General features: G+C 34.9%; 2 protein-coding genes and 1 pseudogene across 3 annotated transcripts; all 3 read right to left on the bottom strand.

Moving 5' to 3' along the window:
• Positions 1-8,608: 8,608 nt before the first annotated feature.
• LOC18594583 (E3 ubiquitin-protein ligase RSL1-like) lies at positions 8,609-10,264 on the bottom strand. The gene is made up of 3 exons (XM_018124346.1): positions 10,203-10,264; positions 9,514-10,023; positions 8,609-8,693 (listed from the first exon to the last, which is right to left on the bottom strand). The coding sequence occupies exons 1-3, from the start codon at positions 10,262-10,264 to the stop codon at positions 8,609-8,611; spliced, it is 657 nt and encodes a 218-aa protein (XP_017979835.1).
• Positions 10,265-10,773: 509 nt separating this feature from the next.
• LOC18594582 (E3 ubiquitin-protein ligase ATL23 pseudogene) lies at positions 10,774-11,281 on the bottom strand (annotated as a pseudogene).
• A 10,664-nt stretch (positions 11,282-21,945) lies between these two features.
• On the bottom strand, positions 21,946-22,916 carry LOC108662861 (protein CYSTEINE-RICH TRANSMEMBRANE MODULE 9-like). 2 transcript variants are annotated; one of them, XM_088808420.1, is made up of 3 exons: positions 22,744-22,916; positions 22,348-22,534; positions 21,946-22,250 (listed from the first exon to the last, which is right to left on the bottom strand). In XM_088808420.1, exons 1-3 carry the CDS (start codon positions 22,772-22,774, stop codon positions 22,229-22,231), a joined length of 240 nt encoding a protein of 79 aa, XP_088664546.1. In that variant the 5' UTR covers positions 22,775-22,916; the 3' UTR covers positions 21,946-22,228. The 2 variants fall into 2 exon arrangements, with proteins under 2 accessions (XP_088664546.1, XP_017980073.1); XM_018124584.2 differs by having other exon boundaries at positions 21,946-22,217; positions 22,744-22,899.
• Positions 22,917-23,729: the final 813 nt, after the last annotated feature.

Below are 23,729 nucleotides of genomic sequence, written 5' to 3'. Positions count from 1 at the left end.
TCCCCCCACATCGTGCACAAAATAATGCCATCGTGTACATCTCCCCACATCATGCACACGGGCAGTGTCACCATCCATCTCCCTCACCACTGTCATCACCGGCAAATACACCTCACCCCGCACATGCACGGTTGCATTTGTCACACAATGGTACCATTTATGACATAGTATATATATACATATACATCCACATTACACATAAACATATGAATTCATCACACTATCCATTTCATAACATAAAAACATTTCATAAACGCTTGTTCTCGTGCAAGTTGTTGAAGAAAAACCAATAAAACGTTTTAGAGAATTCAATCACACATAAACGTGTATATCCCAAAACATTTTAATGCAAGTTCACTCACCTGGCAACAACGAGATATTAAGTTGCTATTTGTTCGGAGGTGTCTCTAACTATTTTCACTGGCCGATCGCTCGTTATGTACTTTGGCACTCCACCACGGTACTCTAACCTTATCTTTGCACTTCTTAACAATAATATGAATTCAACATATTTAATTATATACGTATATGAGCAGCACTTCAATCAATTAATCCTTACTCAAATTTATATTTTTCATCCTATCATGAAACCATCTTCAATTAACTCACATCTTAATACATTTTTACTAAAATTACTTATATCCATTGCTTACGTAATTCCTTAAATTATATTACCGACAACTTAATTATGATGTCACGTGTCTACTTCAACCTTTCTAAATAATTTTCACCCAAATCCATCTTATATTCCCACACATAATCTACATATATGGCAGCAACAATCATTCTCACTCTCACTCGATTATTTCCTAGTTTACATGCATTGTTATCTATCTAACTTTCAATACTTTGTTTCTCAATCCTCCATCCACAATATTCCTTTTTCATTTCTTTCAAACAACATGCCATACAATCTTAATAATTTTCAACTAGCTTAGGCAAATAAATCCTTTCAACAACCATAATTCCTCACAATATTCAACTAACTGTTGGCTTAAAAACATAGTGTTAAGCTTACCGTTTTTCTTTTTCACTTTGAGTCTTTCATGTACCCATGGGTTTATTGGCTTACATGTTACCAATTTTTCTCCAATCAAGCCAATCTTTGCCGCGACAAGATATTTCTCTAAGTCACTAACTCATTTTCAAAGACTACTCAAGCCAAAAACAAGAATTCTTATCATTCCTTGCTTGAATCACCAAAACCAAGCTTTTTCTTCCTTTCTCTCTTTTTCTTTCTTCTCCTCCTAGGGTTTTGGTGTGCTGGAAATTAGGGTTAAAGGCTGTAAATTTAATGCTAAAGAAGTTTGGAGAAGAAAGGAAAAGAAAACACGGAAAGGAAAGTGAAGAAAACTTGATTTCATGGTGGATAAAGAGAAAATGGCATGGAAGCTGCAAGAATGGTGTGGAGCATGGATGAAGAAGAAGAAAAATCTGCTGGGGGAAAGGATAAGGTTGGTCTTGGCCTAAAAAAATCAGAGTCAAAGCTTCATTTGGAAGTTTTAACCAAACTTCTCATAAAATTACCGTTTTACCCTTTTTTGTTTCCTTCCATTTTAATTTAGTCCTCCCAACACTCATTTTACTCTAATTTCCTTCTATTATCTTCTCCTACACATGCGCAAACAAAGTATGAAGTTTGTACTCCAACACGGTGTCTCCATAATATTTAAAATATTTATTTGCTCGCGCTATCTTTACTTAGTAAAGACACGCGACCCTGTTAAAGTCATTTTTCCCCAAAAATCCTCTCATTCTTCTTTTCCTCTACTTAGATTGACCATATACTCCTTAATGAAAAATTTTGATACTGAATAAAATATTAATATTTTAATATTATTTTATTCTAAAAATTTCTTCTTGTCTCCTCTTGTCACCTTGGTACCAAAAATATCTTATTATGACTCAATTGACTTTCAAATCACTTTTTATCTTGCAAATTTTTTTTCGATAAAAATATCATTATTTTATTATTATTTTCTCGTGTGCAGAATGTTTTATCCCAAACTATTCTTTTTATTTTTCATCATTTCTAAACATTATAATTAACCTCAATTGGCATCCAATAAGCTTTATTAGTCACCATATCAAAGTGTCATGTGGGGGTTTTGCAGACGCCCCAACCGTGCGGCCTTGGGCTCGCCCTTAGCTTGGCCTCCGAATCCAAGTCAGCCTAATATGCCTAACAGTTGATTTCTCAAGGCCACAAGGACCAAGAGGCAACACAATAATGCAAGGATGCAATGCAACTTACCAACCCTTACACATAAGGCTTTCGGCCTCTAGTGCTCACCCCTCACCCGCACACAGCACAAGCAGCACGCACCCAGCACAAATAACACGCCCCCCAGCACAGGTTATTCGGTTGGCAAGCACACAGCACCCTCACCAGCACTCTGGACAGTGCACACTCACACCAGCAAGTAGGAAATGGCCTAGGCTAGCAAGCACACAAGCAGAATATTAAGGGGAGAATAGTGGAAGAGAGAGTTAGAGAGTTTTTGAGTGAATGAGAGTGTATTGATTCTCAAATATGCTATACAACAATTTACAAAGCCTATATATAGTGTGTTTCCCTCCAAAATTTCCCAAAATTCCCCTTAAAAGTCAAAGCAGCTGATGGGATGGCTTTTGGCGGGAAACTCCAAAATTTGGGCACTGTTGGGCAGTTCAGGCTGGCTAGGTGCTACAATAGGTAGGCTAGAGTGTTGGGCCTCGCATAGGCGGGCTGCTTGGGCACTGAGCAAGCAGGCTGGACTGGGTCACGCACAGACTGTCTGTTTGGGCTGTGCGGGCTATCTGTCTGGGGCTGTGAGGGCTGGCTCACCCAGGGGCCTGTGTTCTGCATCCCTGCCAACAGCTTCTTCTTGACTAGCACACCCTAGGGGCGGTTCATCTCTCAGCGATACTCTCCCATGTTCCATCACTCCGTCACACCTTCGGGCACCCTCTATGGGTCTGAACCGCACCCTGTGATAAAAGTACGGGGTATTACAAGTTCTCCCTTCATGGTCTTCTCCTACCTCTTTGTCTTCATGTAATTTAGACTTTTTAACTTCACTCACCTCCATTCCACACTTAACCCAATTAATCTCATTACCCTTTTTAGAGCCTTGATCTATTTCTTGCTTGAGATTAAGCCCTTTCAAACTCAACCTGTTATTGTTTTGATGATTTTCAACCTCTTTTTTTTGGGCTTTTCTTTGGGTCTTAACTTCTTTTCTTTTTGTTTTAACCCAACCCTCATCCCCTTTATGATTCTTTTCCATTTCAAATTCCTTTTGTTCCGCTCTTTCTTTTGACCCTGCACAATTTTCTTGAGCCATTCCCCAATTTGAATTTCTTTTGTCATTCTCATACATATCAGCTGTCCCTTTATTATGAATCTACAATCTTGGTGATAGAAAGGTTTTGTCTTGTCTCTACCTCTGACACTTGGGACTTCCCTTCACGTTATCGAATCTGACGTCCACGTGTCCCCAATGTAACACCCCTCTCATTTAAATAAGTAGGTAAGGGCCGGCATGTGAAGAGAAAAAGAAAAGGAAAAAGATAAAAGAGAAGAGAAAAGAAAAAAGAAGAAATGAGAGAGAAAAAAAGAAGAAGAAAAGTTAAGTCGGCATTGGAAGAAGGAAAAAGGAGAAAAGACAAGAAAGAGAGAAGAAAAGATGGGGGGTCGGTCAAGAGAAAGAAGAAAGAGAAGAAGAAAGAAAAAAAAAGAAAGAAAAGAAAGAGAGTGGGGACTCGAGGGAGAGAAAAGAGAAAGAAAGAAAAAGAGAGAGGGGGAGCGGCGTCTCGGAGAGAAGAAAAAGAAAGAGAAAAAGAAGAAAAAAGATAGAGGGAGTAGCGACATCGAGGAGAAGAATGAGAGGGAAAGAAGAAGAAAGAAAAAAAAAGAAGAAAGAGAGAAAAAGCAGCGACGGTGCCAGAGGAGAAAGAGGAAGAAGAAAAAGGAAAAAGGAAGAAGAGAAAGAAAAAGAGAAAGAGAAGTGCCGATTGAAAGGAAGATCGACAGTAAGGGGAGAATGAGAAAAAAAAATAAAAAGGAAGAGAGAATAGCTAAATATACGCGTGAAACAATAGTGAAGTAGCATCCCGCTATTGTGAGGTGAGTGGGTACTAAATTTTAAAACTATATTCCTATAACATATTATATATGTTACACTTGATAGTTGACGAAATTGTGGACAGCATGAGTTGGTAGAAAGCCTTAGGTTGTTTGTGTTTGTGATAAGGATTTTAAATTCGTTTTTTTTAACATATATAAATATATATATCTACATGCTTTTAAATACGGAGAAACAAACCTTTGACTGGCTTTTCACTTCAAAATCATACCTTGCAAGTTTGTGTGATATTTAGGCCAATGGCCTTTTGTATTAATTCATGGAATTTGATGATAAATTATCTATTTGACTTAGCATGCTGATTTGGTAAATATGCCATGCTTTGAGATAAAATATACACAACATTGATTTGTGATTATATTGTTTACAAACTATTATGTTTTGCAAATGCATTAAATGGCAATGATTTTTCATTTGAACGCGATTAAGATATGTTGGGTAGGACTTGTTACCATACCAGGTCAAGTATGATCTTTGTGCACAAAGTTGTAATTGTCGATTATTGATATTTGATTTAAAAAGGGGGACTTGAAGCTCTGATTTACGTATGGTGGCATGCGTAGTTCCACGAGTAGGTAAAGGGGGACCTGAAGTCCCGATTTATGTATAGTGGCTTGGGTAGTTCCCACGAGTAGGTAAAAGGGGACTTGAAGCCCCGATTTATGTATGGTGGCGTGGGTAGTTCCCACGAGTAGGTAAAAAAGAGGACCTGAAGCTCCGATTCATTTGGTGGCGTGGGTAGTTCCCATGAGTAGATGATGATGTCGAAAAGTAAGCCTAAGGGCTATATTAATCTTACCCGAAGATGATGTTCCCTTATGGATTTTTATTTCACTATGCATGGCATTAGCATTTGAAAATTTTTATTTAATGGCAAGTGAAATTTACATATTCATTGGTGATCAATTATTTCGCCTGTTTATATTTGAGACTCTTTATTTTTCACTTGTCATTGAATTTAAATGTTGACTGGATGTCGAGGTTGAAAATTTTCTAATACCTTATATACAACTGTTTTCATATATGTATACTTGTGAATTATTATTTTTAAGAATTGCAAGGTATAAAAAAAAAAATCTCTTAGTTTTATGGAATGTATTTTCTACGCTTACTCTTGAATTTATAAACATTCCACCTTCATGTTTATTTCCCCTCCTCGCCTGCTCATGGGGTCGATGATGTTCACTGAGTTTGAGACTCACACCCTTCTTATTTTCTCTTTTTGCAAATAGAGATCAGTTTAACGTGTAGTCATCAGTGCGTACGGACCACCGTAGAGTAGGTAAAGGCATCTCCTAACCCTGCTCCGAGTCACTCCGCTTTTAGGGTTGTGTCGGAACGAAATTGCTAGATGTTGAAAAATGTTGTTAACTCATTAACGTGAATTGTTATTATTTTGAATGGAGTAGACAGTAGTTTAATTATTAATATTCGCTTATGCACGTGATTATATGTATTTAATGAATCTAGTGGAAGTCTTAAATGAGGCTTGTTCGGGACTTAGCGAAAATCTCTCGGAAGTCTCGAACGCCGGTAGCGACCAAGGTGGGATCGTTACACCCAATTTTTTAATTAGTTGTTCTGGCAATCTGTTTTGTCTTCCTTCCACCACCATGAACGGTTCTCCGATGGGCTCAGTGAATCCTTTACCACCTCTTTACCTTTTTTCATACCTATTATTTGCCTTTCAATTTCAACTTTTTCTATTTCAATTATAGAAGTTCTTAAAGTCACCTTCTTCTTATTTACTTGAATTTCAGGGAAATATGAGATTTTCCCTATACTTTCTCCTTCCACCAATAAAATTGCATAGTCAAACCTCTCTTTGTCAGTTGTGGCACGATCAACTTTTAGAAACCTACCCCACCTATTACCTAACGCCTCAAAGAACTTGACATTTCATAGATGGATAGGGACCTCTTTAACCTTCACCTACATTGTATAATTCTTGGTTTCCTCTTTGACATTATAAGGTGCTATGGAGTCAAACCACAAATCAAAAATCTCGCTATAAGATTGTAGTAGAGTTTCCATTGTTTCTTTCTCCCCAAAGGTAACAAAGGCATGAAGACTGCCAGCTGGTTTAACTTTCACAGTAACACCTTCCAAGGGCATGGCGCTCTGGATTGATTTACAAGCCATTACCTTTCTCAACTTACCAATAGCGCTCCTTTGAAGCCATTCTATCTCATCCTTTGCTATTGAAATCTTAATATTAATTTGTCCCTCATTCTCATTTTCACCCCTTATTTTTGAGGTAGATACTGGTTTGGTGCCACCTGGTTATCTTCCTTTTTGTAGCTCTGAGAACCTACTAGCACCTCTCTGTACATGCTAATCACCTTGTTTCTTCCCTCTTCTTTGTTGTTTTCTTTGGATCGTTAAGTGCCGTGATAGCTTTTTCCTCCTGTTGGATCTGCCTCTTTCACATTAAACCTCCTCCCATCCACACTAATACCCGACCTGTATCTAACAACCTTCCTCATTTCCGATTCATATCTGAATCTGACAAAGTCATAGTTACAATCCTTATCGCGCTTCCCTTTTGGTATAAAGATTAAGTTCAGGTCATTTGGCGTTGCACCACCACGCAATTCTAACTTTAATGAGATCGAAGACTTGCTCGGCAAATAAATATTTACCTTTGAAGACTGTTTCATTTCTTGAGATCCAAACTATCTATATGATAGTGTACAAAGCTGTGACCCATATCAATTTGTTTTCCAGCTGGTTACCGAAGTCGAGCCATGAAAAGAAGCACATTTCAGGGTCACAATGGGAAACCCAATTAGCGTTCTAAAGCAAAGCCCACCAATACCAAAGGAGCCAAGTTTTTTAACATTGGAAGAAAAGATGACTGATGGTCTCTCTTTCTTTTTTGTAGATAACACAAGTGGTAATAGTGTCACTTATTATTCCTTTGCTAGCAAGACTATCCTTAACTGTTACACCACCTTGAAGGAGCTGCAAACAAAAGACTTTAATTTTGTAAGGGCAAGACTCATCCAAATTTTTGGCCAATGACCAGGACGTGGGGAGTGAGCTTGCAAAACTTCTCTACAAAAAGATTTCGAAGTATATTTGCCACTAGAGCTACTTCTCCATAGTAAGTTGTCATGGAAACCTTTTCCCAGAATTTGGCCTCCAAGAAGTTCCTTGAATTTCTGCCATTGAGCATTTTTCCATCTGAAAATGTCGTACGTAAGTTCTATATGCCATCACCATTCGCTTCCCATGCAATTACCAAATTTAGCAACACGACCCAGCTTTTTGATAGCAAGAGCGAAGATTTAAGAAAAGGAGAATTTAAATATATGGCTGTCAATCAAATGTCACCTTAATAAATTCAAATTATTTTAGATTTGAATGGATTTCAACTTCGAATTATTTTAGTTTTAGATGTAATATAAGACTCCTTATAATTATTTTTCTTTTTTTTTTCAAGTACATTTAATTAAATATATGGTGTCTACTATTTAAGTAATCTTTATTTGTTAAGATAAAGGCTTGTTATACACATGTAGGATAATTGCCTTAGGCGACAGGTACAAATTAAATATAATATAAGAATTAGTTTCTGCTCTCTAATAATTATAAGGATTTTACACTATTTTTTATCTTAGATAATTGATTTTTATTATAATTAATTAACTCAATGACAAATAATTAGATAACCACTAATTAAATCCTACATACTCCAACCCATCATGAATAGTAAAAGGACTGAAATATTGTTCTTTTCATCCAAACCAAACAACTAATACATTGAGTGAAAATTGTAATACCGTAGTGAGTTTGCAGTCTGGTAACTTATGATAGTAAATTTGAATCCACATTAATGTAATCTTATCAATTATCATAAACTAATATACGATATATGTTTTTTTTTAAAAAAAAGTAATAATTGTTTTCTTTCGTTATAATTTTAAACAATAATGATAATCCATTTTATCATGGAATTCAATTATTATAAACAATATATGCATGTGTCAAATTAATTAAAAAATTTAGAAATAAAAAGAATGAAAAATAAACTCAAAAAGGCAATATAGGACGGTTTCGACTTATTTAATGAATACTCAACCAAAGATGTATTGGTTATTTTTGACAAATCGAGTTAACATACAACAAAGAATAAAAATAAATAAATTAGTTGACACTAAAATATTAAATTATTCTCTATGTATATATACAAGTAATTTTATATATAGACAAATATTATTTGATATAACTATTGCAATCATTTACATGCATTTGCGAATGAATATGAATGGAATCTCACCCAAAATATATAAAGCAAGTATCCCTAAAACATGGGAGTGCCCATTTCCAAAATATTTCTTATGCATACTTAACTCAATATATGAAATTACAGTACTTTTCCAGCTGAGATAGGTTAAAGAATTGTAGTGTCAGATTATAATTAGTTAATGAGTTTCTGAAGACAGCTGAAGAGGATTGAACTAGCTCTGCTGTTGCTGTTATCCCACAAGCCTGGAAGGGTCAAAACAGGAGTGTCCTCGGCTCCATTCTGATTCGCAGTCATAGCAGAACTTGTAAGTACACCTACACAACAACAGTAAAGAAAAAAGAAATGTTCCAATTGGTTAAGATGAGACAAAGAAAGAGCTGATTGTTGACTCAATAAACAGCAAAATAAACATGGAAAGTACAATAACAACACTTTTCTATTCTAATGCTTAGTTTACAGTTTAGCAGTGAACAAACTAAGGAGAATCATTGAAATGCATCTATAATATGACCATGCAAACTTCCTTTCAAGTCTTCATATTATAAAAAGCTTTGAAAGCTTAGCTTATAACCACACTTCTGTTAGGCTAATTAAGCTTATGGTCAGCCAAGTTGTATATATAGGATAGAAGATTTCAGCTTAGAAACTTCAACTGTAGAACAGAAGATTTCAATTGGCCGACTATAAGCTTCGGTTCAATAGTTACAGCTTTAGAAACTTCATTGTTATTTTCAATCTTTTCCCTTCCAATACATTAGAAAAGTAAAATAGACAGCTACAATCTGATCTCACTCCCCTTGTTATGGGGAATTGTTGTTGAGTATGAATACTGAACAATATATGAAGCATGAATTCTTCTGATACCACCAAAACATGCCTGGTTTGATTTAGAGGTCTAAAAGCCAGGTTAGTTTCTTGTGTTGGGCAGCAGATTTGTTGGTAGGAAAAATTTACAACAGCAACAATTATGCGTTTCTAAAATCATGATTAATCAAGTCTTGTACACCCTTGTTCTGGAATTTTCATCATATAATATCTCTAGACATCACTGAAAATTATTCTAACATCTAAAGGTAAAGAATTAATAGCATTGTGCACACTAAAGAAATAGGAAAGAAATTAAAAGCAACTCACCCGCATTCTACTTTGTTAGATCCCTCTGTCGTCTTTCCAGCAAAGTTGTTGCAATTTGGACATCTCTTCCAATTTTCCTTCTTAGAAAGCTTCAGCAGTGCTAAATAATAATATTCTTCTTCCTCTATCTCACAGTTTACCAATTCCTTATATTCATCACAATCCAAATCTTCATGGCTGAAACCTTTACACTCAGCACAGATTTTTACAAGGCATTCAGGGCACTGAAATTCTATCACATCAATAGCCTTCCCATCATCTGTTAACCTAAATGGGCAATCCTCGGAAGGACAATCAAATTCCAGAACTGGAGGGGTTCGAGAGCAATGCAAGGCATCTTTCCATCTAGAAATCACTTCCCCTGGCAGGATGGATTTGCATTGTTTAGGAGTTATCAAAGTTCCACAATTCCACACTGGACACTGAATCTTTATTATATTTTCCTTCATCTTCGTCGCGATATGCTGGCGAGTACAATCAAAGCAGAAAGAGTGGTCGCATCGATTCCTCCTAAGCATCATTGAAGTTGGTTTTTCTTCCATGCAAATTTTACATAACCCAAGACCTTTAGAAGAACCACTAGCAGCTTTAGGGTAGGATTCATCGATTACTTTCTCTTTGCCTTTCTGCTTCTTCGTTGGACCAGATTCCGGAGAATGAATTTCATGCAACTTTCTTTTACGACTCACGTTTGAGGAGCAGCTCCGCACGCTTCGTCGACCCTCTGGCGTTTCAGCTGCCAATCCGGCATCGTAGCAAGCCCCGGGGGAGCTGGAAGAAGATGCCCCGGTTGTTTTCTTTCTCCTTGAACCCGTTTTCTTCTTTTTTATTGCGACCGAAAGGGGAATTTAGTAGGCGATATCAAAACTGAGCCTGATGTGGTGGTTGTTTAATTACCCAAGGAGGAGGAATTGGGGGATTGTTAGATGTTTCTCAGTAGAATTTAGGGTTTTGGGTTTAGGTCAGGCTGCGCAAAGGAAGGTAACAATTTGATTAGGTTCGGTCTCCTTTATTCTTTTATATGTTTGTTGTTATATATAAAGGCCAATATTCTAATTCGACACAAACAACTTCTTTTGTGGATATTTTTTTTTTTTGAAAAAAAAAATTAACTGACAAAATAGTACCAAAAGAAGAAAAAGAAAGAATCCCAATACAAGCATGAAAGTGAAATAACTGAGATGAACATCTGTCTTCGATCTCTTCCTAGGAAAGCTCTTAAATACAAACACCAAAAACTGAACTTTATACTGTTAATGCTTAGCAGGGATTCTCATCAGAAGCATCGAAGAGCTGATGAGGCTCAAGCTTGGCCCTACAAACTGGACAAACCGAATGCTTAGAAAGCCAAGTATCAGCGCATTGCAGATGAAACCCGTGATTACAGCCGGGGACCATTCTAGCAGGCTGCTCAGCCTCAATCTCATCGAGACAGACCGCACACTCAGTCCCCAAGACAAGCTCTTTCCCTGTTACGTTGGGCAGCTTCTCAAGCTCCGAAACAGATAACCCTTTCTTAGCCGCCTGCTTAACCGATGACAACCCCGAATTACCAGTCCGAAAATTCATAACGCACCATAAAAGACAGATGTAAACAATAAAAACCGCGCTCGCGCCAGCGCATGGCAGAAAAAGGAATAAGAAAACATAAACGAGCATTGGGTGGTCGCTACCGGCGGTGATGGTGGAGTTTAGGGCGGGTGATGGAGAAGGAGAAAGAAGAGGTGGAAGGGTGCCCTCCATGGCGCATAATAGTCAGCTGGTTTAGTGGGAAAGTTTCGAAGTTTCGTGGGGTTTTCGCTTTTTTTTTTCCTGATAATGAACAAAAATAATTCAAACTTGTTTTTTTTTTTTTTTTTGGATGAAGGGAAAAACAACTTCTTATCTTATGGAGTTGTAAGTGTTCTTCAATCTATTTTTGAAAAATATCCATACGAGAAATCTGGGCATGCCCTCTCGAAATCACAGCAGGCAAACCATAAGAAGCAAAATATCCCCTTATACACACTGCATCTTTACAAAAGGATCCCTGACTCGGCCATTGACACTATACTTCAACAAAACCAAAGATTTCTGTACACAAGTGTAATGTAAAAGTAGCCCTTCCGCGGCATACAATTTTTAAACATGCAGCAACAGCATTCCATGCCTCTAAACAGAGTAAACAAAACTTTCACAATACCTGATTCCACCTAAAAACTCCTTCTCGGGTTTTACCTGCAGCGGCAGCAGGACTCCCACTTCCATAGCTATCAGTGGTGGATCAGCAGCCAGTAGCGTCCCCTGCACCAGAAGAGAATTATTTGTATAGACATTCAGAAGCTCATGTTGTCTCCGCTCAGCCTCCTTTGCGAGCTTGTCGCTTCTTATTTTGTTTCTCTCAATACATGCATGCTTGATCTCCCATCTCCCCATTTGGACTTTCAATCTTTCAAGCGGTAAGACCCATCTTTTTAAGCTGCATGGTACTAAATATGGATGATTTGCCGCTTTAACAGCATCACTTGAGATGCTTTCCACAGCCTAGAAATATGAAGTTGTAGACACCAATTTTGTTTGAGATTAATTTTTTGTAAAATTAAAATTAAGGTTATTTTTTTACAATTGAAAAAGTATAAAAAATACCAAAAAAAAAAGAATATAGGATCAAATAAACAATGCCTTCTCCGATCCTATCTATTATTTCTCAAATTCATCTAAATCCTAAAATTGTTAGATTTTAGAATTTATACATTAATATTTATCTCTTAATTTTAGATTTTAGATTTTGGAATGGACCCCTTGGCGTTCATGATCACCAGCAGACTCTTGCAACCCTTTTAACATAGAGACTTTTTTTTTTCATAAGGCACGGTTTATTTCCATTAAAAAAGGAAGGTTACTTATTACTTAATTTCATAACCTTCCCAATGCTCCTCACAAACGAAGCAGTCATTCATTTTTTTTTTTTTTTTTGAAAAGGAGAGAATAGATTCATTTCATTAAACTAGAAAGAGCAGGGAAGAACAACTTCCTATACAAATCAAAAGTCTTTAGCCTCTCTGCATGCTTTTTATATTTGAAGGAGCGGTGATGCAATTAATTAATTAATTTTTTGAATTCCTTGAAAGAACATTATTGTTGTGTATTTAATTGGATATTAATATTTGGAAACTATCATTGCCTATCAATCTTTTAGACTTGTATACTTTAATTTGATTAATTCGAGTTTTTTTTTTTTTTAAAAAAAACCTAATTTTATTCATCATTAATTACCAGTATGTCATACGAGTTTTTAACTTGATTGGCAGAAAACTTTATCTGACATAAAAGATCTGGCATGGGAAATCATCAAAACACTCTCAACACTGCACAACAGAAGATTGGCAGCAAGCATCTCCACAAAATCCTAATCCTGCATTTAAAAACACCTAAGAAATTAGCCGAAAAGTACTGTCACATGTATCGACACTAAATGATTCAAAGTAGAAAATACAATAGTAAAGATTGGCCATTCAAAGCATTAGAAATCAAGCCAAAAACATGCTTTGAGCAACTCCAGAAAAGCAAAAAACTTAGCCAGCAGCATTTGACCGCAAAATTGTCCTAAAGACAGAACCAAGTCCAGACAGATCAACAAAGAAAACGAAAACCTCAAAAGAACCACAAAGATTGGACAACAAACATATTTGTCCCCCGTCACTCGTCATTGTAATGAGCTCACAGAAGTCCCTTTCATCAGAATGCCTCCAAATGCAACAACAGCCACCAAAGAAAGAGATCGCCAAGCAGCAAAAGCAGCCCCAAGGAAAAACAAAGCCTGCAAATTTTTCTTAATGTAAAATTAAGATAATTAAGTCTTGTATACCTTGGGGTGGAACTAATGGGAAACGGAAAATGCACTTAGTTAATTGAGAGAATGTCTGTAAACTTAAGGAATGTGGTGGTCTTGGCATCTCTGATCTCGGGATAAAAAACAGGGCGTTACTTAATAAATGGATTTGGCATTTCGTATCTAGTCAGACGCTTGGTGGAGGAGTATTATAGCTGAAGAAAACGGTTACAATCCTACTGAGCTTATCCCATGTGTGAGTGAAAATAAGAGAGTTTCAAACACTTGGCAAAACATCACTGGCCCCTTTCCCCAAGTAACTGTTTTTTTAACTCAGTTTCTGTGGGTATGGTTTTTTTTTTTTTTTTTTGGAAACGGTCTTAATATCTGTTTCTGGCATGATGGCTGGATGGAGGAGGTGCCACTCAAAATCACCTTTCCACGAATTTATGCTCTTTCAATCAACAAGTCAGGTACTGTCTCTGAATTCGGGAAGTGGTTGAATAACAAATGGTTATGGGAAATCAAACTCAAGAAAAGGCTTTTCGACTGGGAAACAAAACAATGGGAAACTCTCAATACAAAAATCAACGATATATTGGTTGATAACAGTGAAAAAGACAAATTCATTTGGAAAGGGTCCACAAATGGCGTCTACTCTGTTAAGAATTTTTATAGGGCGTGTGTGGCCGGGAACAATGCTGATAATGCTAATTGGAATGCAGTTTGGGAGGGCTTAGCTCCTCTGAAAGTTGAGATGCTTTGTTGGTTAGTTTTAAAAGGCAAACTGGCTGTTAGGGCAGAATTTGTGAAGACATGTATGATCGCTTCAACCTCTGCTTACTGCTTGTTTTGCTGTAAAAATTAAGAAACCATTAACCATTTGTTTTTCACATGCAACAAGAGTTGGAATATATGGGTTACATAGTTGCAAGGGTGGGGGGTTTTCAAAAGGAAATGCGTAGGATTTCTTCTGTGCGTGGATTGGGGTGAATCACAATAAGGAGCTTTTCATAACTTGGAGAATGGCATTCTTTGGTATTTTGTGGTCTTTGTGGCTGTTTAGAAACGACATGGTATTCAATGGCAAACAATGGGACAGAACTCAACTCATCGATATGGTCAATACTAGAATTGCTTGATGGATTAAAGCAAAATGGGAAGAACAGCAACTTTCAGTTCTGGATTTATTCAGGTTTCCCATGTTTGGTTTTATAGCAATAAGTCATTCACCACCTGAGTAGGGTCAGCTGAAATTCAATGCCGATGGGGCGGCTAGAGGTTGTCCGGACAAAACTGGAATAGGAGGGGGTCCTTAGGGATGCTTATGGTGGAATTAAAATTCAATTCTCAAAATCTACTGGCTGGGATTAAAGCTGTTAGTGAAGCTTTTCTTTTATTTACTGCCTCCAATTGAGTTAACAATTTTGAGTTAATTATTGAAAGTGAGTCCACTAATGCAGTCCGATGGACCAAGTTTCCCAAAGAAACTCCATGGAGGTTCAAGTATATTATTCAGCAGATTGATTAAGTTTAAAACTAAAGTTGGGAAATGGAATATTGTTCGTTATCCAAGATCTGGGAATAATATTGCCGATATGCTCGCTAAAGAAGGAGTGGGCAGGACTGGTGATCTGTTTATGGTTATGTCTTAATTCTTTCATTGCTGATTTTATTGCTCAGTTCTGAATTTCTGACTGTTACCCGTGTATTTTTGCTGTGATCTCTTTGATGGTGATTGTGTTCTTCTTGCTTTGTTTCTACTGGGGTTGCCTTTTCTGGTTCGATTAGTTTCTTTGTTCCACCACTTCTGTTGATGCTGGTTCTTTTGGTTTCCATAGGTGTTGGTCTTCCGTTATTTTTGGCAGCTTCTACTCTGATTGATGGTTGTGCCTGGCTGCAAGATTTGCTGCGGACCTCGTCTCTTTGGTCTTTATCTTGATGCCATTGCTGGGATTTATTTGCATTGTGATTAGTGATTCTGAGATTTCTGCTTTGAGATTGTGGACTCTGCTTGTGCTGGAACCTCAAGATCTTGAGTTTGGTTGATATGGCTTTTTGTTGATTGTTCAATGATTGCGCCGTTGGTGATTGGATTTTTTTTCTTTCTTTTCTTTTGGGTTTCCCTTTGTGTTGTTTTTTCCTTTTGGCAATTGTTTTGCCCTTTGGTTTGTGTTTTTGGACAATTTTGTTTATTTCCTGTGAGGTGGAGCTCTGTCTCCTCTGTTTCTTTCTATTTGAGGCTTTTTAACCTTTTTTATATATATATATAGCAAATCTCTCTTTCAAAAAAAGAAAGTCTTGTATACTTGTTTGATTGATTTCTAGAATTTCAAAAAAAGATGGAGATTATTTTTTAAATGAAAAATATGTCTCATTTTGAGTTTAAAATAAACAAAAAAATTTAGTTGAAATTAAAAAATTAGGAAAAAAATAAAAAAATGTTTGATTCTAAAAATAAATATAGCTTAAACATTAAAAAATAGTTCAACATTTAAATTAAGAATCACGTCGTGAAGCTTTAGTACATGAATTGAAATTAATTAAGGTTCCAGCTAGCTAGCTAGCTAGCTACCAAAACACTAAAATTGATCTTAAAATGAGCCCAAAGATTTATGAAAATGAAATGAAAACAAATAACGATTTACTTTAGAAAGAGTTTAATGATAAGAGATTATAATTAAATTAATGGAGACAATAGGGATATGTATGGTTTTGAAAATATTGAAAAACATATGTTCAAACCAATTATGGTAAAATTAGAAAAATAAAATAAAATTTATAGCAGTAATTTAGAAAGATTTGATCATTTGCGTAATTTTTATACATTTTTTAATTTTAGACATTTTCAAATTTCACATATAAGATAGTCTTTAATTTGAATTTGATAAGCTACAAATTTTATACTTTTTCTATGTGCCATGCATATATATATGTATGTACATGATTGTATTGTAACCTTTCGAAAGGGGTAAATGCCCATATTAATTAGGCTTAATTATCTTCCAACAACTGTTTTGACCTTGTCAAACTTGGGGATAATTTTAGTCCACACATAGAACCCAAATAAGGCATTTTATGTTTTTATTAAAATACCCAAAGTTCCAACACTGATCCGTATAGTGCTAAGTGTTTATACAAATGAAAGGATGAGATTTAATAATTCATGAGGTAATCTACAAATTAATATGTAAAATATTAATTGATTTGATTCAGTAACTAAGTAATTGCCTATGTCAAGTGATCAATGATTGAAACAATTAAAACTTGAAATAGAAAGACATTTTTTTTTTTTAAAGGTAATAAAAAGACATTCTTCTTTACAGACACTTGTATTTTATTTGTAAGACCACCATTGAAAGTATGAGATGTACGATCAAAGAGATCGAACTATTATAAATGTATAAATGCTCATATAATCTCTTTTAGCTTCTTGTCAATAATAAGAAAATGATTTGTTGAAATATAAACTTAATTTAAGATTTCAGATTCCAGTCTCGTCTGTGATATAATTTTATTTTGTTTTTTTTAATTAATTTTGATTTTTTCTAATAAATGCATTTGGTCATATATATTAAAAGTTGTTTAAATAGAATCTATCTTTTTTACTCATATATGTAATTGCGATAAAAAAAAAAGTCAAAATTTCATATCTTAATAATAATAATAATAATGAATCGGATTTGATGGACCAGAAAATCGGTATGCAATCAAATTTTACAGTCTGTAATCATTCCATATTATTTATTTTGCTTTGAATCGACATTTATGAAGCTATACTTTACAATTAAGAACACCATTTCCATAAATAACTCTTCACCAATCAACTAAGTAATAATGAGTAGGGGGAAAAAGAAAACCCTAGAATCCACCTCTATAAATTCCCTACTTTCGTATAAACCAAGACCATGTTGCCGTCTTCTTCAACAAAGCAAGTATTTTATAGGGTTTTGAGAACTACATCAACCATGGGGTTTACAAGCAAAATGTTAGGTGCTCTTAAGAGTTTTGGGGGTTGCTCTTGCATGGGTACCCCAAAGGCTGATAATTACAATCGCATGAAAAAAACAGATGAGCCATGCGAGGGAAAGGAAGTTGCAAATGAGAGTATCAACTCCAAGAATGATGCTCTTGGCCAGGAGCAGGAGGGAAATATGGCTAGTGTCAATTGGAACCAAGTTACTGTGGACTCACTTGTTTATGATGAGGTATAAGTATATTTATGTCAATATATACTTCTTAATTTCTTTTTGAATTTGTAATTTTTCGCCCTAGTTTTTATCTTGTCCATAGTCAACTTGTGCTTAGATTTTAGTTATATATGTTTGTTTTTATTTATTTAAAATTTTTTAGTTTATGTATTTCTACAAGAAGCCATAAAAAAATTTGAAATTATGTTGACGTGATTTTGATAGCTTAAGGGCATTTATCTCTAATTTTCTATATAAATTTCCAACGTTTTTTTTTTTTTCGGAGTATGTATATAATAAGTTGAAGTTATATTTGCTGAGAAAAAAAAAGGTTGAAGTTATATAAAGTATATATATGTATGCATGGATAAAAAATAAATCTAAATATAATGGGACATTTGTTATGCATATATAATTCAATTTCATGGTTGATTTCTTTGCATTCATTGGCAGGTTGAAGAAGAAGAAGAAGAAGAAGACGAGGAATCAGCCAGAGGAGATGATAAACAAGTCAAGAATTATTCTGAGGAGAAACCAAAGTCAGGGAGTGAAGATTAGTCATGACATGATGAATATAATGTCTAATAGTAATTTTAGTAGGCTATATATCTGACTTAATTTATCCAAAGTTGCTTCATAGAGATTTGCTCTATGAAATTGACTAGATTTTAGAGATTTTTATTTTTCTAATTACTTTTTCCTAGCCATTTTTTTGGTCTTATTTTACTTGTTCCTTGTCTGGAAAAGAAAAGATAAATCCATGTCATTATATTGGGCTATCCAACTTGAAGTGTTTACTATGCGCAAAAAAGATTTGAACACCCTTGATTAAATCAAAGCCAAATTGTAATAAATTAAATAATTTGTTTTGGTATTGCTGAAATTTCTCCTTGCCAACAATCTGTTAAACATGTTAAAGCCTTTATAATGGTCCCTTCTTATGTCATCCTATGCTATAAATTTATTAAGGTGGATGGTTCCTCCTTTTGAGACAATTTATTAATCCAATGATGGGACTTTCTCTAACATCTTTTTCGATTTTATATGTTTGAATATTTGACTCGTTAATTAGCAAAACTCGAATCTCCTTCTCTCAAAGTATAAAAAAAAAAAAAATACACAAATCCTCTCCTGCCAACAGCAAACATGAATGGGCATATTTCTCCAATACTTTTGCTGGATCAGAACAAAAGATCTTGAGTTTGTAATACTAAGCAAGCAAAACACAGAGTCACAGGGCCAAAGACTATACATTTTGCTCATAGAGAAAATATGACTATACAAAGCTAAATTCCCTTTAAAATAATCCCCCTCGAAGAATCACTAGTCTCAAATAAATTTATCCATATTCCCGAAGCCACTTCCCCTGCAAATAAAATTCCATCGTAGTTGAAGCCTGCTTATTCGCCTCTTGTACTTCACTCATCCAAGTTATCACATCATGTTGATTGTTCAAGCCTCGGCTTCAAGCTCAATCGCTCTCGCCACCATCGATTCTTGGAACACCTTCTCCTCCTACCACTCATCCCATTTATCCTCTTATTTCTTCTTCCTTGTTATGTAGTTGATCCATTTCTAGTCTCAGTTTCTTCGTCTTTTCCTTCGCTTCTTTCTTCTCGTTGCTCTGTTCCAACTCCTAGCTCTTAAGAGCTTCGATTTTGCTTGCCAGTTTGGTTAGTTTGACTTCATCAGCGTCGTACAAGTTTTTCGCCCTCTGAATCTCCGCCTCGCCATTGATGACCGTTGAATCTACCATTTTCTTAATACCCAGTTCGGCTTCTTTATTTTCTTTTTGCTCCTTTAGTACGAATTTTCCATGAAAATAAGAGGAAAAGAAAAGAAAAATAAAGTGATGAAACAATAAATAATGGTTAAAGAAAATAAAAATAAAATCAAGATTTAAGACTAAAATATAATAACAAATAATTAGTTGGTACTATTTTTTGAACGGATTTCATGATATGTTAATTTTTTTCGTATGCAATTATACTCTCGAACCCAAACTCAGTTACGTGGATTGGCTTTTGTTCTTTTTAATCAACCTAATACAAGTTTAGGATCTCAGATAGATTCGATTAGGCGCAAATCTTAAATATTAATATAGAATTTTAAATTATAAAAGGAAATTTTTTTATCTTTTCATGAAGAATTTAAATATTGATATATAAATTATTTTTTGATAAATTTACTTGTTGATAATATTTAAATATTATTTTTAAAAAAATATTTAAATATTATTTTTTAAAAAATATTTAAATATTATTTTTAAAAAAAATATTTAAATATTATTAATATATAATTTTTTTAATAAAATCTACCTTTTGATTCCACTTCTTACAAAATTGTAAAAAAATTAGTGAGTACATAATATTATTAAATATATAAAACTCTAAATAGATAATATAATAAATAAATATTTTTTTTAATTGAGTGGTGTCATTTGACACCACTCTCATGAATATGGGTTCGCCCATGCGTAGAAGCTAATGGGACTTAGATAATTATGCCTTTACCTGCTAACCATAAAGCATTCAGCTTATCCTTATCTCACATACAAGAACCAACCTATTACATCAAGCAGGCTATGCAATGTGAGTTAGATGCCCCAAAAGCTGACGGGACTTGGATAGCTATGCGTTTACCTGCTAATTCTCATGCAATTGAATACAAATGGGTCTACAAAGTTAAGCTTAATTCTGATAGTGAGATATAAAGCAAGGTTGGAAGCTAACAATTATAATCAAAAGGCTAGTTTTGATTACCAGGAGACGTTTAGCCCAGTAGCTATGCATACAACAAATAGATTGTTTTTTGGCTTTAACTACTATTAAAAGGTGGTATCTCACCCAACTTGATATTAACAATGCTTTTTTGAATGGTGACTTGAATGAGACTGTTTCTATGGAGTTACCATAGAGATAACAAGTTCAGGAAGAATTTTCATCTAGTGTTCACTTGGTGTGAAAATTACATAAATCTCACTATGTACTTAAACAGGCATCAAGATAATGAAACTCAAAGTTCACTAGTTGTTTGCTGACAAATGGTTTTCAACAATTGAGGGCAGTTTACTCTTTATTCACTAAGAGTACAAAAAATGGAGGTTTTATTGCATTAATAGTTTATGTTGATGACATAGTGATTGGTAGCACTTCTATGCAACTTAGAAATGAGGAAAAGAATTACTCAAGCTCCAAATTCAAATTGAAAGACTTAGGAAAACTCAAATACTTTCCTGGCCTTGAGGTGGCTCGAGCTTGACAGTGGTATCTTATTACGCCATAGAAAATGCACATTAGATATCCTACAAGAATTTGGCCTTTTGGGTGCAAAACCGGTCTCAACACCCATTGATTATAAACATAAAATTCTAAGACTGAGACAAAAGATCACTTGCATGATAGCACATGCAGTGTATAGACAGTTGATAGGGAAATTATTGTACCTCACATTAACTAGGCCTGACATTTCTTATGTTGTCCATGTTCTTGCACACTACATGGACAAGCCTAGTGAGGCTAATCTAAAAGTAGGCTTCAGAGTTTTAAAGTATCTTAAAGGAGTACCAGGACAGGGCATCTTGTTATCAATTGAATCTGATTTAAATTTGCAAGGTTACAATAGCAATGATTGGGTTGGTTGCCTTGATACTAGAAGGTCTGTCACGAGTTATGGGTGCTGCTTGGTGAGTCACTTATAAGCTGAAAGGCAAAGAAACAAAGTGTTGTGGCAAAAGGTCAACTGAAGCTAAGAATCGAGCAATGGCAGCAACGTGTTGTGAGGTTATGTGGCTGATATTTCTGCTGAAAGATGTTCATATTGAGCATCTTAGTGCAGTAAAGTTGTTCTGTGATAACCAGCTCTTCATATATGTAGGAATCCTATATTCCATTAACAAACTAATAAGCATATAGAAATGAATTACCATTTCATCAGAGAAAAAGGTACAAAAGGTCTCATAGCTTCCTGCTATGTGTCTACTAAAATGCATTTGACTGATTTATTCACAAAAGCACTACAACTGAGACCTTTCAAGCATTTCCTAAGTAAGATTAGTATTATGAACATCCATAATACTCACCTTGAAGGGGAAAATTAGATATAAGATTATTATCTTAATGACTCAAAACCAGTTAAATGATAATTGATTAGCTCTTAGGTAATCCGTTAACTAATGTGCCAAAGTTTTGTGGAGCATAGTCTATTCTGCCTCGCAATACAAGGTTTTGTAAATCTTGACGAAGATTATCGGCTAGCTTTACCTTGATTTTTCTTTCTGTGGTACACAATTATTCAAGTTGGATTTCAATGCATCTACTAATGCAATATACTCAAATTTCATCCCTCTTGCTTCTTTTCTTGTATCCATTAATTATATATCAAATGATCGAATGTCGAAAAGTTGGAAAAATTAATAACAACTAGAACAAATAAAAGAGACATTAAAATTGTCTTTGATATTTGTATTACGAACGTTAAATCTACCATCACATAGTATTTGATTCAATGACTACATAAGGTCTTAATATTTTTATTCCTTGTAAGACATCAAAAATAGTACAAAAATAACTCCATTAAGTAGACCTAGATGGGAAATCAAGAGAGAAAAGAAAACTTGGTGCCTTATTTAGGCATGCATCTAGGGTGGGCTTGATTAGCAAAAGCACATATCCAACACACAGCAGCAACATAAGGCAGCAAAACTGCAAGGGATTCAAGGAACAAAGTGTTGGGACCTATATATAATCAATGAAAGAAAATGAAACACACCCGACAATGAATAATACAAACGTGTAGAGAGATAAGAGAGACCAAATTATAACCTCCACTCACCATCCTTTCCAAAAGTCATCACCTTTGCTTTGCGTTTGGACAGGAGGAGCATGTCGGGGGTACTCAGCTCCGCCCATTGTGGGATAACCAACAGGTGGTGGCGGAGCATTGGCATGCATTTCCACCGCCTTTTCTGCTGGATAGCATTGTTGAGGTGGTTGATATACCTCGCTTGGTCGAGGATATGCTATCAAAAACACCAATTTAATTTAATTAGCCATTCCAAATCACCATTAAAGACTACTTTAATTTACCTATGACATGAAACTACGTTTGATTGTGCAACTGTGAAACTTTTAACCACAAACAAAATCAATCTTACTGCCAAAAATCTCAATTACCATGATCAGTTTACAGCTAGCTAGCAAAGTACATGTATACATCAATCATTCTTACCAGGAGCTTGTTGTTGATCGTAGTGTGCCATGACTAGAGCCGAAGAGGATGTTGTTGAGATCTAACTGTGTGTAGGTTCAAGTCAATTTGCTTAAGAGAGTGAAGAATTAGGAAATTGAGGAGGGGCTGGATTTGATAGGTACTTGTATGGAAGAGCTAGCTTGTTGGACGGGGCTTACAAGAGAGTCAACCAAACCCAAAACGCGTACAAAACAAGAAAAGAAAATTCATCAACAATGACCTAATGGATGGAGCTGCATGATCAGGACTGAATCAATAACGACCATCCATGTAAAAACAAGTTACATGCTTTTCTTCATTAGGTGCCTACGATCTGTAATTGAATCTTTTTTATTTATTTTTGTTCTAGCTCTCAAATTTATCTCAAATTTTTCAAATGCCGGCCTCCAATCACATTACTTATCAATAATTAATCTTTTTTAACTTTTTTTGACAAAATTTAGGTAAGGATTAATTTTGAACTATTTGAAGAAGAAGCAATTCTCTTCTGTCACGTAAATTTTATTTTCTTCGATCATCTCAAGATTCAAACCTAAAATTTTTAAGATAAAATTTGAAGTTTTAATCGAATAAAATTTTCCTACAATAGATTTATCTAGAGATTTTTATAGCATCTTAATTGTACCTTTGCATGGATATTTGAGCAAAATTTTACTAAATCGACTAATTATAAATGCCTTTTAGATGAACAAAAAATCTTGCAAAAAGGATTTTACAATGAAATTCTTGAAGGAGAAGTGGTGAAAAAGAAAAGAACAAATCTTTCTTGCTTAATTTTCTGTTTTTTTAGAATTAGTATCCAAAAAGCATTTATGAGATGGAAATAGTGGTTGAAATTAAGTAAAAAAAATCTTTAATATTTCAATAAGTTGTTATCATAACTCGCAATATAACAAATACTTGATTTTCGAACTTCAAATAATAAAATGCTCTTACACAATATATTTGGTTTAATGGTAAATACA

This window comes from Theobroma cacao, chromosome 7, assembly GCF_053813885.1.
Source record: "Theobroma cacao isolate CCN51 chromosome 7, ASM5381388v1, whole genome shotgun sequence".
In the NCBI taxonomy this organism is placed as follows: Eukaryota; Viridiplantae; Streptophyta; class Magnoliopsida; order Malvales; family Malvaceae; genus Theobroma; species Theobroma cacao.
Note: the sequence above shows the minus strand (reverse complement) of the source record. Positions and strands in the feature narration are given on the sequence as shown.